At 35.0% G+C, this 15,883-nt stretch overlaps 1 protein-coding gene across 11 annotated transcripts in view; it reads right to left on the bottom strand.

The window, feature by feature from the left end:
• Window positions 1-15,883, bottom strand: part of MYO9A (myosin IXA) — a 238,126-nt gene that overhangs the window by 96,094 nt on the left and 126,149 nt on the right. For 10 of the 11 annotated variants that reach the window (XM_043919707.1, XM_043919708.1, XM_043919710.1 and 7 more), the window contains one exon: window positions 8,686-8,805. The exons of the other annotated variant lie outside the window; for it this stretch is intronic. In XM_043919707.1, the coding sequence (XP_043775642.1) occupies window positions 8,686-8,805 (120 nt within the window). The remainder of the gene's footprint in view (window positions 1-8,685; window positions 8,806-15,883) is intronic. 11 annotated transcript variants of the gene reach the window in all.

The following is a 15,883-nucleotide window of genomic DNA, read 5'->3' as shown; positions in this document are numbered from 1 at the left end:
AAGTGCATAAAAAGATGCTCAACATCATTAGTCACCAGAGAAATGAAATTAAAACCACAAGATTATACTTCACATCCCCTGTGTGTGTGTGTGCATGCTAAGTAAGTCACTTCAGTCATGTCTGATTCTTTGCAACCCCATGGACTATAGCCCACCAGGCTCCACTGGCCATAGGATTTTCTAGACAAGAATACTGGAGTGAGTTGCTATTTCCTTCTCCATCACACCCCCAGCATGACTATAAAAAACGACAGATAAATGTTGGCAAGGACATGTAAAAACTGGAACCTTGCATATACTCATGTGCATGTGCTGCATGCTCAATCATCTGACTCTTTGTGACCCCCACGGACTGTAGCCCACCAGGCTCCTCTGTCCATGGGATTCTCCAGGCAAGACAACTGGAGTGGGTTGCCATTTCCTCTTCCAGGGGATCTTCCCGATCCCCGGGATCGAACCCACACCTCCTGCGTCTCCTGCCCTGCCAGGTGGACTCTGCCACTGCACCACCTGGGAAGTCCTTCATGCAGACGCTGCTGAATGTGAAATGACACAATTACTTTGGAAAACAGCTAGCAGTTCAAGAAAAAATTAAACAGAGACTACTAAGTATATACCCAGGAGAACTGAAGACATAACATCTATACCCATGTAAAAACTGTTACTGTAAAACATATGTCTTGGGATCAACAAATTCAGTTAGAACTTTGAACAACTTTATTTTCTTACATATTTGAATGCATTGATTTCATTTCACTTATTCAGTTCCTACGTCATGGATAGCAATTATCCTTAGAACAAATTATCATTTTCTATTCTCCATACCCATTCTTTTCTCCTGCACATTGACACATAATCATCCCAGGCTTTTCCTTAATACTACTAATGCAATTTTCAGTTACGTTTCCTCTATTTATTGAGATCACATAGGTGTTGATTTATGCCTCTGCTTTTAGCTCAAAACCTGTTTCAATATCATTCTGATTATTTCATAGTCTTAAATTTGTGCTACTGCTTTACTAGCTTCGTGTTCTTAAATTCTTCTTAAACTGTGAACTGCTCATAGGGAATTTTCTTCCCTTTTTTGGAGTATCTTCCTTGTAACGCAATAGGGTGTTTCTTTTGTGCACGTTTCTTTTATGATATCATTTAAACTTTTTGAAAAAGCCACTGTGAGACTCTAACTGGTGATGTAAATCTATTCATACTTTTATTAATTTTAAATTATAGTACTTATTTCTCATATTTTGTTTCATATTTATTTCACTCATTTTTTTTCCCTGATAGATGAAGGTCTCTTATGCTACTTTAAACGATAAAGATTCAGGGAAAACCGTGATGGTCCAGTAGTTAGGACTTTGCGTTTTTGCTGTGGAAGGCAAGGATTCAACCCCTGATCAGGGAACTAAGGTTCCATGAACAGTGCAGAGTGCCCCACTTCCCCCCAAAAAATTCAATTTTTGTTATTACTGTGGTTGTCTGTAAGGCATGTTTGTTTACCCATATAGATTTCCAAAATTTGATAAATAGCCATATTCTACCAACTCAATAAAAACAGCTCCCTGACATTCCTCCTGTTTCAAACAGAAATTCTAGTCATATTACATTTTTAGACTATTTTAAATTATGTTAGTGCAAGTCTCTGTATAAGGCAATAGCCAAAGGGCTTTGGCATTCATTATCACATTTGAGTCTCTCATTGCCCCTGTGCAGAGGGACTACCTTTCAGAGAAGGAAACTGAAGCTCTGAGAAACACCTTCCACACACAGTAACACAAGGGCTAAGTGGCAGAGCCAGAATCTAGGCCTAGTCCTGCCCAACTCCAAATGCCAGGCTGTTTCTCATCTCTCTTTTGAGAGTAATGTGAAGGTCCCCACGTCATAATCTATGTGCCCTGCCACAAAACTCAGGTCTTCCAAGAACTGGAGCCTTCCTCAATAATAGGCAAGCAGGCTGCTGGTTCTCACTCTGACCTGGAGGAAGCCCTTATGAGTAAGGTGCGGACATTTCCTGGGGTTTCTATATTTTTATTTTTAATATTCTTAATTCCATGAAAAATAGTCTCTTCTACATATCTGAATTTATGTCAGGCTTCATGATAAGCAATTAATTTTTTAAATTGTGGCAAAATTTATACATTGTAAAACATATTCATTGTAAGCATATAGTTGGTCAAGTATAGGAAAAACTGCCACCAAAGAAGATATACTGAGTGACTAATACAGCTGGCAATCTTTAAAGAGCCTAGGGATCATTCATATATCTTCTTTTCTAAGTGTATGCTTAAACCTCTTGACTGTTTTTGACTGGTCTGTTTCTCTTATTGCAGTTTTTTCATACTTTGTCTTCAAGTCAGTTATGTATTATAAATTATTATGAATATTGTTTCTCAGGCTGTGAGATGATTTTTTCTTTTAACAATATCTTGAAAGTTTTCAATTTTAATGAACTTCAATAATACCATTTTTTTTTCTTTTTACTTCATGCTTTTATGTTTCATCTAATAAATTTTGTCCCAAGACTGCAAAGATGTTCTCTCAGGTTTTCTTCTGTAAATTTAATATTTTATTCTTTACAAACAGCTATATGACCCATTTCAAGTTAATGTTTATGTATAATATAAGGTAAGGATCAAAGTTCTCTTAAACATTATATCTGCCATGAAGTGATGGGACCAGATGCCATGATCTTAGTTTTTTGACTGTTGAGTTTTAACTCAGCTTTTTCACTCTCCTCTTTCACTTTCATCAAGAGGCTCTTTAGTTCTTCTTCGCTTTCTGCCATAAGGGTGGTGTCATCTGCATATCTGAGGTTATTGATATTTCTCCCAGTAATCTTGATTCCAGCTTGTGCTTCATCCAGCCCAGCTTTTCTTGTAACATTGTCTAATTTTGGTCTTAGAATCATAATACTGGCCTCATGATATGATTCATATAGTATTCCTTGCTCCTTTGTTTTCTGGAATAGCTGAGCAGAACTGGTATTATTCTTTACTTAAACGTTTTTAAAATAAAACTGGTTATCCAAACTATATGAGTCTGGACTTTTCTGTTTCCATGTGTGGGAAGGTTTTATTTATGAATCCAATCACTGACAAAAGACTGAACAAATTCTCTATTTTTCCTTGGATCAACATTGATAACTTGTTAACATTCAAGGCATTTATCCGTTTCATCTAAGCTGCTGAATATACTACCATAAATATTCATTATCTCTCCTCAATCTTTATACCATATGTAAATGTCTTGTTCATTTCAAATAACAGTATTTTTGTCTTCTCTCATATTTCTTCATCAGAATGGCTAGAACTACACTATCCAGGTACAATAGCCACCAGCTACATGTGGCCATTCAAATTTAAGCTGATTTAACTAAATTTCAGTTTTAAAATTTTTAAAAAACTTCAGGTGTTTAATAACAATATGTGGCTAATGGCTACAGTTTTGAAGAGCATAGCTGGAGAACATTTTCATCCTCACAGAAAGTTCTACTGATCAGTACTGGAACTCAAGTTTTATTAATTTCAAAACTTGCTCTTTTGGTTTCCACTGATTTTCTCTAATGCTGTCGGCTTTCTATTCAGTGGTTTTAGTTCCTTATTCTTTACTTCCTTCTACTTATTTTGGGTTTAATATGCTTCTTCTTGTAGCTTCATAAAGTAAAAACTTAGATCACTGATTTTTAACCTCATTTCTTTTCTTAGATAAGGATTTAAACCTATTGGTCTTCTTCAAAGCACTTTAGTTGCATTACACAATAAAGTATATAATTATAAAATTATACAATTATATTTATATATAAATTTTATTAATTATAAATTATATAATTTATATATAAATTATATAAATTATAAATTGCTGGTCCCTCATCTTGTTCATGAACATTACAGTCTCTTATATCCCAAGAAGGTCAGAAGTATGGGTTTAAATTGAAGTAACATTCTATCATACCCTCCCTCACTCTTTCTTTTCCCAGCATCTTATTTCTTCCCTTTCCAGGGCTCCTGATCTTTGTGGGAATTGCAGCTCATGTTCCTAAGAACCCTAATTTCTTCCCCCTCTTCTAATTTCCTCCCTGCAAATCTCAGAGACTAATCATTGTAAAGAGAAGGTGGGAGACCAGAAATGAAATGGAGGAGGAAGAGCCACAATACCTTTTATGTCTAAATCTCAAAGGTCACACACTGTCACTTCTGCCACATTCGATTTATTAGAAGGAAATCACTGCATGTGCCTTTTGAAGAGAGGAGTATCAAAAAATTGATGGACACATTTTGAACCCCCAGAACAATATCATAATTTTTACCCTAAAGAAATCATATATCTTTTTAAAAGAACTAGATAAGGAAAGAAAATATGTATAGTCTTATCTTTATACCTATGTATTACTTCTGGTTTCTTTATTCCTTATAATAATTCACAGATCAGTAAACTAGAGTACAGATCAAACCCACTGCCTATTTTTGCATGGCCTGTAAGCTAAAAGAGATTTTAACTTTTAAATGACTGAGGGGAAAAAATCAATAAGAGAGTATTTTTGTGATATGTGGAAATTATATGGAATTTAAATATCAGTGTCTATAATAAAATTTTATTGGAATGTAGCCATGCTCATTTATGTATTGTCTATAACTCCTTTCAGAACAGAGTTGTTTCAACACAACATATGACCCACAAAGCCTAAAATATTTACCATCTGACTCTTCACAGAAAACATTTACCAACCTCTACTATACATCCAAGTTACTATCTGATGTCATTTCCTTTTAACCTAAAGAATTACCATTATTTCTCCTCTTGGAACACATATTATGGTGATAAATTCCCTCAGATTATCAGATTATCTATTTATCTGAAAATGTCTTTATCGCAGCTTCTTTTTTAAAGTAGTTTTTTAAATATCTTTATTTATTTGGCTGCTGCAGGTCTTAGTTGCAGTACGCAAGATCTCTGAACTTCAATCTTCATTGCAGTATGTAGGATCTTTCAGTTGTGGCATACAAACTCGTAGCTGTGGCATGTGGGATCGAGTTCCTTGACGAGGGATCAAACCGAGCCCCTTGCATTGGGAGGGCAGAGTCTTAGCCACTGGACCACCATCAGGGAAGTCTCTATTTCAGCTTCACTTTTGAAAGATACTTTCCTTAATTGATGATTGGACATTGTGGATGATGCATTGTAATAACAATGAATTCCATTATATTTTTCTGCAGACTTGATTTTTCTTCTAATAGACAATTAACTTGTCTGTCCACAAACTATAAATCATAGCTTTTATAGCTGTTTTTATTTTCTGGGTTTGGGTTGTTCTATTGGATTTTAAATTTCAGCCTCCATTACTTTCAATGAGAAGACAGGTGTTAATCATATCATTATAAGCAAGACTCATTTTATTGCACTTCACTTGATCATGCTTTGGAGATACTGCATTTTTTACAAGGAGATTTGTGGCAACCCTGTGGTGAGCATGTCTATCAGCACCTTTTTTCCCACAGCATTTGCTCACATAGTATCTCTGTGTCACATTTTGATAATATCTGCAATATTTCAAAGTTTTCCATTATTATATCAGTGATCTTTGATGTAACTACTACTCCCTGAAGGCTTGGATTACAGTTACCATTTTTCAGCAATAAAGTATTTTTAGTTAAGGTATATCATTTTTTTCCAACATAAAACTATTGAACAACTGGTAGATTACAGTATAGCATAAATATAACTTTTATGTGTACTGGGAAACCAAAAAATGCATGTGTCTCTCTTCATTGTGATATTTGCTTTATTACAGTGATCTAGATTCAGCTATGAAACTGCTCAGAGGTATGCCTGCATTCTCCTGTATTTAATGTAATTTCCTCTGGGATGCTTTCAAGAGTTCCTTTATATTTCTGGCATTTAGCAATTTGCCTACAATGTGTCTGGTAGCGGGTTTCTTTTGTATTGGTTCTGGCTGGAGGTCACTGATCATCTGGAATCTCCAAGTTAGTTTTTCTCAAACATGAGAAGTTTTTATCTACCATTTCAGTCACTCTAGCTTTTTGCCTCTTTCTCTCTCACCTCTACTTCTGGGATCCTAACTAAAGACCGTAAGAATTCAGCTCTCCCCTAAGAGGAGCTATGAAGAGATAACAAAAGGCCCTCAGTTTAAAAAAATCAGTAAACTGCACTTGTGTTTTTCAAAAATTATCTCCTATTTGGTTTGCAATTCTATTTACTTATTTATTTTTTATCTTTTTGGCCATATTGTGTGGCATGCAGGATTTTAATTCCTGACCAGGGATTGAACTCATATCCTCTGCATTGAGAGCACAGAGTCTTAACCACTGGGCTGTCAGCGAAGTGGTTTATAGTACCCTTCGACAGAGCTCCTACACTCTCCCCCAAATACTCAGGAGAGTCAGCCAGGTATGGATGGCTCTAAGTTTGGGTGTTAGCCTTTTGGCAGCTCTCTCCATTCCAGGATTTTCCTCCTAAACTTCAAGCTTCTTTGCCAGTCCTCAACTTAGTCCTCAGACACTTCAAACCAGTATAATCGTGGTTTTCTGTCCCTGGAGCTATGGAAGTTGGGGAGCACCTTGTGTAAAAAGCCACAAATTCTCAACTCTTACCCACTACTTACACATGGACTTCCCTGGTGGCTCAGGCGGTAAAGAATCTGCCTACAATGCGAGAGACCTGGGTTCAATCTCTGGGTCAGGAAGATCTCCTGGAAAAGAAAATGGCAACCCACTCCAGTACTCTTGCCTGGAAAATCCCATTGACAGAGGAGCCTGGTAGGCTACAGTCCATGCGGTTGCAAAGAGTTGGACATGACTGAGCGACTTCACTTTCTTTCTTTCTACCCACTACTTTACTTTAAAGAATAAACTTCCCACTAGTTTCTGCTTCTTTTTGGTCTGTTAGTATTTTTGGTCTCTTTTCCAGCGTTTTTAATAAATTGTTACCTTAAAATTGTTTTCCAGGTTTTGCCATTGCTACCTGTGGCAGGGTTCATTTACCTAATCAATTCACCATTACTATTACCTAACACTAGTTAGTCCCCTAATTTTTTAAAAACTATCTCCCAGACTTGAATTTATAATTTTATATATTATAAAATTTTAATTATTGGTAGTACTATAATGGAAAATAGCATAAACTACCTAAAGTAATGGAAAAGTCCACTTCCACAAATGTAGAAATAAATTTGCAAGAGTACAATGTACAATATCCTCCTGTAGCTCATGATGACATTGGTGCCTTCCTATTCTACACCCATACATACCTACCTGGAAACAATCAGGCCTGTGAGTCATGAAAATTGACAAAGCAAATAAACTACTTGGAATTATTTAAAAGTTAAAAAGAACTCATTTAAGCACCCCCTCAAATGATTTGTAGACTGTTTTCAATAATATCCCCTGGATTAAAAGATTTAGAAAAGGAAGATGTGTATTTGGAATAAAGACTTGTATACCTTTTAGAAACAAGAGCAATAATTAAGAGTAACATTTAAAGATGTATTTTTTTAAAGTAAATACTTACCTTTGCTTTTCTAGAATGAGAAAATATTTTAATAATATTTTTCAAAATGTATTACACATTTTCTTATACCAAAACAGCATAGTAAGAAGAACTGAAGAGAGAATCCACAACATTTACCTTTAGGAATTCTACTTATACTCTCCTTTTACTGATAATTAAACACTAGTATTCCATGGAATTTCAGTCACAGAATTGTGAAGTTAGCAAAGTAAATCTGTGGTCAGCAAAAAGCTCAAAATACAAAACTAACTAATTCAGGCCCATTGTATTATATGCATATTACATGCAAACTGCTGAGTTAGTGCTCTCAAGCATTCTTAAGGGTCCCTTATCCTCACTACAGCAACAGCAACAGCCAACAACAGTAATTCCACAACCGAAAGAAGCCATTTTCACGCAGAATGAGTAGAACAAACAGAAAAGGAGAAAATGGAGACCAAGGGCATCACACCAATTTTATATTAAAAAAAAAAGAATACCCGTTATGATTCTATCATTCTTCCTTAAGCCAAAACATTAACTGGTGGTTTTGCTCCAAACCAGACATGGCAAAGTCTGATAGGAGAATTACAGTCAAACTAAGTGGATTCGCCAATGATACATGAAAGCAAATGATATCATTTGCCAATGATACACTGCTGATGTTGAAGTTCAAGTATAAATAAGCATAAAAATCAGCAGGAATTCAAAGAGATAGAGGAAATTATTGGCACTGTGAGACATGTTAATTATCTTGATTGTGATGAGTTCACATATATGTCAAAACTGTATGCTTTGGCCTGCAGTTTATTCTACCCCAACCAGATCTCAACGAAGTTCAAAAAAAGTCAATACTCATTTACTCATCACTTGGATACTTTAAAGACAAAAATGGAAATCAATTAAAAGTTTGTAACCAAACAACTCAAGGATCATAGACAAATAGTCACCCAAATTAAAAGAATATGTATATTATCTTTATATATATATCAATTCTTTCTTTGTATCAAGAAAAAGAATGAAAGTCTCAATGGTGGTATCCTGAAACTCTCTGGTCAAAAGATGAGAGAGGTCACATTGTCTATTCCATTTAGGTTCCACCCAGGTGTAGAATGCTCCTGGTTTCCATTTCCAAACAGATGTGATAACACAGAGTTTATTAAACAGGATTTGCAGCCTTACTGTACTTCTCTTCCTTGCACCTCTGCAGAATCTCTAAGCTCCTCTGGTGGACTGGGTGTTGGAGAAAGCTAATACTATCCATACTTTTCAAAACTGCACATGGCGCTGTATCATCATGTCCTTAGGAAGCAAAAGAAAAACAAAAAAATGGAAAAAAGAAAAAAGCATTATATAAGCCCACACCAACAGAGAATCAAGGACAATGCTGCCAACTATTTTAAGAGTACATAAAAATGTATCAAGTAATTGTGGTTAAATGTGAATAATTTTTCCAATTAATTTGAAGAAATTACACAAAAAGAAAAAAATAAAGGTCCTGTTTAGGTATTCAAAGTATTCTTTTTCAGTATTCAACATGTTGTTGTGTTAACACCATATTAAAAATCTCTAATTTAAAATACTAGGGAAATTACAAAAACAATTTGTATGATGCCATTTTTTTAATGGACTCATTTTTATCAGGTCTGAAATATAATTAGAATATAGTTGGCAACAATGTAAGAAACATTGATGGAATCCCAAAGAGAAACAAACCCAAAACAATTTACCAAATTTAAACTTTCACAAATCTCGCAATTAACCACACTTGTAGGAAATCCAAGTGTGTCAGTGTTGAAAAAGTAGAAAGAAAAGCACCACAGAACAGGAAAACCCAGCAGCACTTCTGTATTTATAAATCTGAAAACAAAGCTGGAGAATCTGTCAAAATTAACTATTGGGAAGAAAGGGAAGAGAGCACATTCAAGCAAGAACCAAAGCCCCAGATTAGTGTTACTGAAACAGTGGGTCACTCGAGCAGTAAAGAGAGAAGGAGGATTGTGCCATAAATATTAGGATAAATGGATTTAAAGAGAATTCGGGTTTTCTAGGCTTAGAAGGTGTTGAGAATCATTTATACGGAGAACATCTCCAGAGTTAGGACATTAAGTTCAAATGTAAGTAACTTTGCCTTTAAAACACAAAAGTGAATAGTTTAAAAACAGATGGAGGCAAATTAAGCAACACATAATTATGTACTAAAGTTCCACTAGTATGCACATACTGTATAATTAGGAATAAGATACTATCTATGAATAGTTCTCGAGGAAGAATCATTTTAAAAGTTAAACAGACGCAGAGTAATTCGAAGAGGTTTGCAAAGCATGGTTTAATCAAACTATAATTCCTTAAACTGGATACCAACACCCAGAGAATAGGCATCAACTTTTCAGCTAAGGAGACAGAAACTTATGATGCCATAACAATAGATTATAATAGACAGACACAGGTATACGTATTTGTATATCTGATATAGACATAATCAGGTTTTTGTACAATATTTTAGGAATTCATACTAGTTAATTTAAAAATAAGTTAATAAAACATTATCTCATTTACCTAGTATGGAGAGTCCATAGTTGCAAGTGTTCAATGTTTCAAAAGAGACAAGTTTTACCAAGTTGCCACCATTTCTTAGTCAAAAGATACCTCAATAAAAATATTCTATTCTCAATAATCTCCCACCTTGACTGGGTGCTTGGAGAAGGAATGCTTAGATTCAGATGAGCCTACATTTGGCTAGTAACATGGTTGGGAGGTTATCAGTGAAGGGGGACCATTTGAGGGAAAAAACACCTGGTGAGTTCTACTCATACTCTATCCAAATCATACTTTTTCTAAAGTTATCACCAGATTTTCAGGCCCTTCAATAACTATTGATATATAGCAGTCAAGAAATAATTTAAGAAAATTATGGTATTAAAGTGTTTTGTATAAAAGTTCAGAATATTAAATATACTAAATTATTATGTAATCAAGTTAAAACTCACTCAAAATTAATACGGTCATTGTACTCATATTAGTCTCTCAGTCGTGTCCAACTCTTTGCAACCCCACGGACTGTAGCCCACCAGGCTCCTCTGTCCATTGGGATTCTTCAGGCAAGAATACTGGAGTGGGTTGCCATGCCCTCCCCTCCAGGGGATCTTCCCAACCCAGGGATCAAACCTAGGTCTCTCGCATTGCAGGTGGATTCTTTACCATCTGAACCACCAAGGAAGCCCGACTAAGCACAATTTCAACTGGATAATGGGTAATTTTCTATCTGTGATTGTTTTGTGTCTTATCAGCATACCTACAATTCAGGTATGAATGAAAATTCTTTCATTTTGCTTTCTATGCCTTCTTTTAACTCTTTACCAATTTTTAAAGACTGCTTTACAGACTCTAATACTATTTCCAAACCTTAAAGTGATATGCCTCTCTTTGCTGTGTTCATTAGCTCCCTGTCAAGATAGTTTGGTTTCCTAGGATGGTTTTGTAAGTACTTTTGCAGTGGAGTCTCAAACTCCTAAAAGGTTTATTTAGTGTTTTCTTGTGCTAGTTTCTAGTCTAGTCTGGATAATTTCTCAGTCTGAGATTATGCATCAAACTACATAAATTCCCATGCATGGTTAACAGCCATAATCCATGCATGGTGAAGATACAGAACACTAATTTTTTTAGTCAACCTTTGTTTTCAAACTTTATCTAAGGCCTTACACATATTGATAAGATTAGTCTTGTTCCTCCTAGGCAGGACCAATAAATAGAATTTTTCAATTATCTTTTCAGTGACAGAAAAGTTCAAGCTCTTTGAAGCTCCTTATACCACATAACAGGGGCTTAATTCCAGCTTCCTTGTAGCATTCAAATCTGAAACCATATCTCTGATCCTGTAACAGTTTCTATAATGCCAGTTCTCATGCCTTTTTTAAAGGTATATTTTTAATGGCCATTTTTTAAAGACAAATTTCACATATGGTAAAATTCACTGATCTCAAGTATACAGTTTGATAAGCTTAAACAGATAGTTATATCATGTAATCCTCAATCAATATATAGAATATTTTCACCACCTCAACTAGTTCTTGTATTCCCTTCTGCTAAATACCATCCCTACCCCTCCCAGAGTCAACCAAGTAATGATCCATGTATTATTGAACCTGTTCTTAAACTAAGTGAAATCATACAGTACATATTCTTTCATGTCTGGCTTTCTGATAAATATTTTTGTGATTCATTCATCATATCAGTAGTTTAGTATTTTAATTGCTAAATAATGTAAAAAGGTAGGAATATATCACAACTTGGTTATTGTTTCTTTCACTGATGGATATTTGGATGTTTCCACTTGGGGGTTATTATAAATAAAGCACTATAGACATTCATTCTGTGTGTGTTTGTATATAATAGCTTCATAGAAATACAATTCACATAGCACACAATTCACTTATCTAAAGTGTACAATTCAGAGGTTTTTAGTAAAATTCCCAAAGCTGTTTAACCATCATCACAATCAATTTTAGAATACCTTCATCATATCAAAGAGAAACCCTATATTTTTAAACTATCACTTCCCTTCTCATTTCCCAGTTTTCCCATTCCAGTCCTAGGCAAACACTAATCTATATTCTATATACAGATTTGCTATTTGAGAAAACTGATATAAATGGAATCATACAGTATGTGACCTTTTGTGCCTTACTCTTTCACTTAACAAAATGTTTTCAAGCTTCATCCACGTTGTAGCCTGTACTAGTACCTCCTTCATTTACATGACAGAAGAGTACTCCATTGTATGGATATAGCACTTTGTTTATCCATTCAACTGCTGATGAGTATTTGAGTTGTTTCTATCAACATCTCTTGGCTACTACTAGTATGTTGCTAAGAACATCAGGTATAAGTTTTGTTTGAACACCTGTTTTCAATTCTTTTAGGCATCTACCTAAGAGAGGCATTACTAGGTAAAATGTAACTAGCAGGGTGTTATACAAAGTGGCAACAACATTTTACATTTTCACCAGCAGCATATAAGGCTTCCAATTTCTCCACATCCCTACCAACATTATTTCCTGTCTACTTAATTACAGCTGTGAAGTGAAGTGGTATCTGACTGTGGTTTCAATAAGCATTTCCCTGATGACATATTATATTGAGCATCTTTTCATGTGTTTTATTGACTATTTGCTTATCTTCTTTAGAGAAATGTCTTTTCAGATCCTTTGCCCTTTTTAAAATCTGGTTATTAGTTTTTTTACTATTGAACTGCAAGAAATGCTTACATCCTAGATACCAGTTCCTTATCAGATACATGTTTTATAAATATTTTCTATCATTCTACGAGTTGTCAGTTCTTAATAGTGTCCTCTGAGGCACAAAAGTTTTCTATTTGGGTGAAGTCAAATTTATCCCTTTTTGTATTTGGTTGCTTATGCGTTAGGTGTCATATCTAAGAAACCAGTGCCTAATCCAAACAGAGAAATGTGAAGCCTCCAACTTTTGCCCTTCATATGCTTTTCTAGATTCCTTTACATATCAATTTTGGGATCAGCCTTGTCAATAGCTGGGGTTTTGACAGGACTATGCTGAATCTGTAAGATCCATTATTGCCAGTTAACTACATTAACCTTTTCAATGCATGAACGCAGAATATTTTTCCATTAACTGCATATTCCTTAAATTTTTTCAACAATATTTTGCAGCTTTGGTGAACAAGTCTTGCAATTCTTTTGTTAAATTTACTAATAAGAATTTTGTATTTGTTGGTGCTCTTGTAATTGGAGCACCAACTTAATTTTGTTTCCAGGTTTTTCATTTTTAGTGTATAGAAATACAACTGATTTTGCATATTGATTTGGAGCCTTGCAACTCTAAATGAGCTCATTTATTATCTCCAGCAGATTTTTTTCGTAGATTCCTTAGGAAATTTTATACACAATATGCTATCTATAAACAAAATGGTTTCTTCCTTTCCGATTTGGATGTCTTTTCTTTCTTTTCCTTGCCTGTTTACTCTTACCAGTATCTCCAGGGCAATGTTATATAGATGTGAAAGCAGATATCCTGTCTTATTTCTGATCTTAAGGGAAAGTATTCAGTTATTCACCATCAAATATGGATTTTTCACAGGTTCCCTTATCAGGCTAAGGAAGTCTTCTTTCTAGTCCTAATTTGTTCAGCATTTTTATAATGAAAAACATGAAAAGGTATTCACTTCTGTGAGGCCTTTTCTGTGTATGTTGAGGTGATGATGTGATTTTTGTCCTTTATTCTATCAATGTAGTTGTATTACACTGACTTGATTTTTCTAAGCTGAACCAACCTTGCATTTCTGAGTAAATTTCAGTAGATAATGGTATAAAATATTGTTTACATATTGCTGAACTCAGCTTATAAGGATTCTGTTGACGATTTTTGTTGAGGGATATTGGTTTGTGGTTTTCATTTCTGTGATGTCTTATCTGGTATCCTGGTAATACTGTCTTCACCAAATGAGAACAAAAGTATTCCCCTATCTTCTATTTCTTGGGAAAAGTTTATAAAGAATTGGTGCTAATTTTTCATTTCATTAAGTACTGGGTAAAATTTATCAATGAATTCACTGTTCTTGGCTTTGCTGTGTGGGAAAATTTTTTTCATAACTAATTCAATCTCTTTTCCTGTGACAGGCCTTTTCAGACTATTTCTTCTGAAGTCAGTATACGCTGTTAGCATCTTTCCAGGAATTTTTCCATTTCCACTAGATTTTAATTTGCTGCCATACAACTGTTCATAGTATTATAATCCTATTCATTTCCATTAGTTCAGTAGCAACACTCTCCTTTATTTCCCCAAATTAGTAATTTGGGTCTCCTTTCTCTTTTTCTTGGTCTGTCTACCTTGAGGTTTGTCAATTTTGTTTACCTTTTTAAAAGAAGTAGCTTTTGCTTTTGTTTTCTTCTATTTATTTCCTTTTAATAATGTCCTTCCTACTTCTTCCTTTAGGTTTAGCTTGCCCTTTTTCCCTAGAATCATAAGGTGAGGCATTAGGTTATTGATTTGATATATTCTTTCTTTTTTAATAGAGGTATTTGAAGTGATAAATTTTCCTCCAAACACTGTTATAGCTGTATCCCATTAGATATGGGTGTATATTTTCTTGCATTAATTTAAAAATATTTTCTAATTTCCCTTGTGATTTCCTTTGTCTCACTGGTTATTAAGAACTGTGTTACTTAGTCTCCACATATGTTTAGAGACATATTATTTTTGTTCCTCTATTCTTTCATTACAATCTTCTTTTGTACTAAATACATGTTATCTAGTATACTGTTTAAACATCTTGGTCATTTATTTTATTACTATATTATTTTTTAGCTATTTTCTTAACAGGGAATTAAAATTAGCATCTTGCCTTATAACATTCTAGCCCGGATTAAAAACTACTTAATTTCAATAGTCGGAGAAGGCAATGGCACCCCACTCCAGTATTCTTGCCTGGAAAATCCCATGGACAGAGGAGCCTGGTAGGCTGCAGTCCATGAGGTCACTAAGAGTCGGACACCACTGAGAGACTTCACTTTCACTTTTCACTTTCATGCGCTGGAGAAGGAAATGGCAACCCACTCCAGTGTTCTTGCCTGGAGAATCCCAGGGACGGGGAGCCTGGTGGGCTGCTGTCTATGGGGTCGCACAGAGTCGGACACGACTGAATTGACTTAGCAGCAATTTCAATAGTACATAAAAACTTTTCCCCTATATAACTTCATTCCCATCCTCTTCCTTTATACTGTTATTGTCATGCAAATTACAGCTTTTAAAATGGCATGCCCTCCAACAGAGATATGTAATTATTGTTTTTTATAGTTGTCTTTTAAATTAGATTGGAGGAAAAAAAGGTCACAAAATTATTTTTTTAAAGTTACAAAATGTAAAAGATACATTTATACTATCTTTTACATAGTACAAAGCATAACTTTATAGTCGCCTTTAATGGTGCTCTTTATTACATCATATGCTTTCAAATTACTGTCTAGTGTCCTCTCATGTCAGCCAGAACTCCCTTTACTATTTCCTGTGGGACAGCCAGTAGCAGTCATTCAGGACTTGTTTACCTGGGAATGTCTTAATTTCACCATCACTTTGAAGGGTAGTTCTTCTTGTGTCTGTGTGTATGTGTGTTTGGGGATTTTTTTCTTTTTTTGGCTGCACTAGGTCTTCACGGCTGCACAAAGCCTTTCTGTGTTGTGGAACACAGGCTCTAGGCATGTGGGCTCAGCAGTTGGGACACATGGAGTCAGCTGCTCTGCGGCATGTGTGATCTTCCCTGACCAGGTATCAAACCCATGTTCCTTGCATTGGCAGGCAGATTCTTAACAACAACTGGACTACCAGGGAAGTCCTAAAGGATGGTTTT

Source organism: Cervus elaphus, chromosome 12 (assembly GCF_910594005.1).
Source record: "Cervus elaphus chromosome 12, mCerEla1.1, whole genome shotgun sequence".
In the NCBI taxonomy this organism is placed as follows: Eukaryota; Metazoa; Chordata; class Mammalia; order Artiodactyla; family Cervidae; genus Cervus; species Cervus elaphus.
The sequence above is the reverse complement of the archived record's forward strand: the minus strand, read 5'-3'. Positions and strand labels throughout refer to the sequence as shown.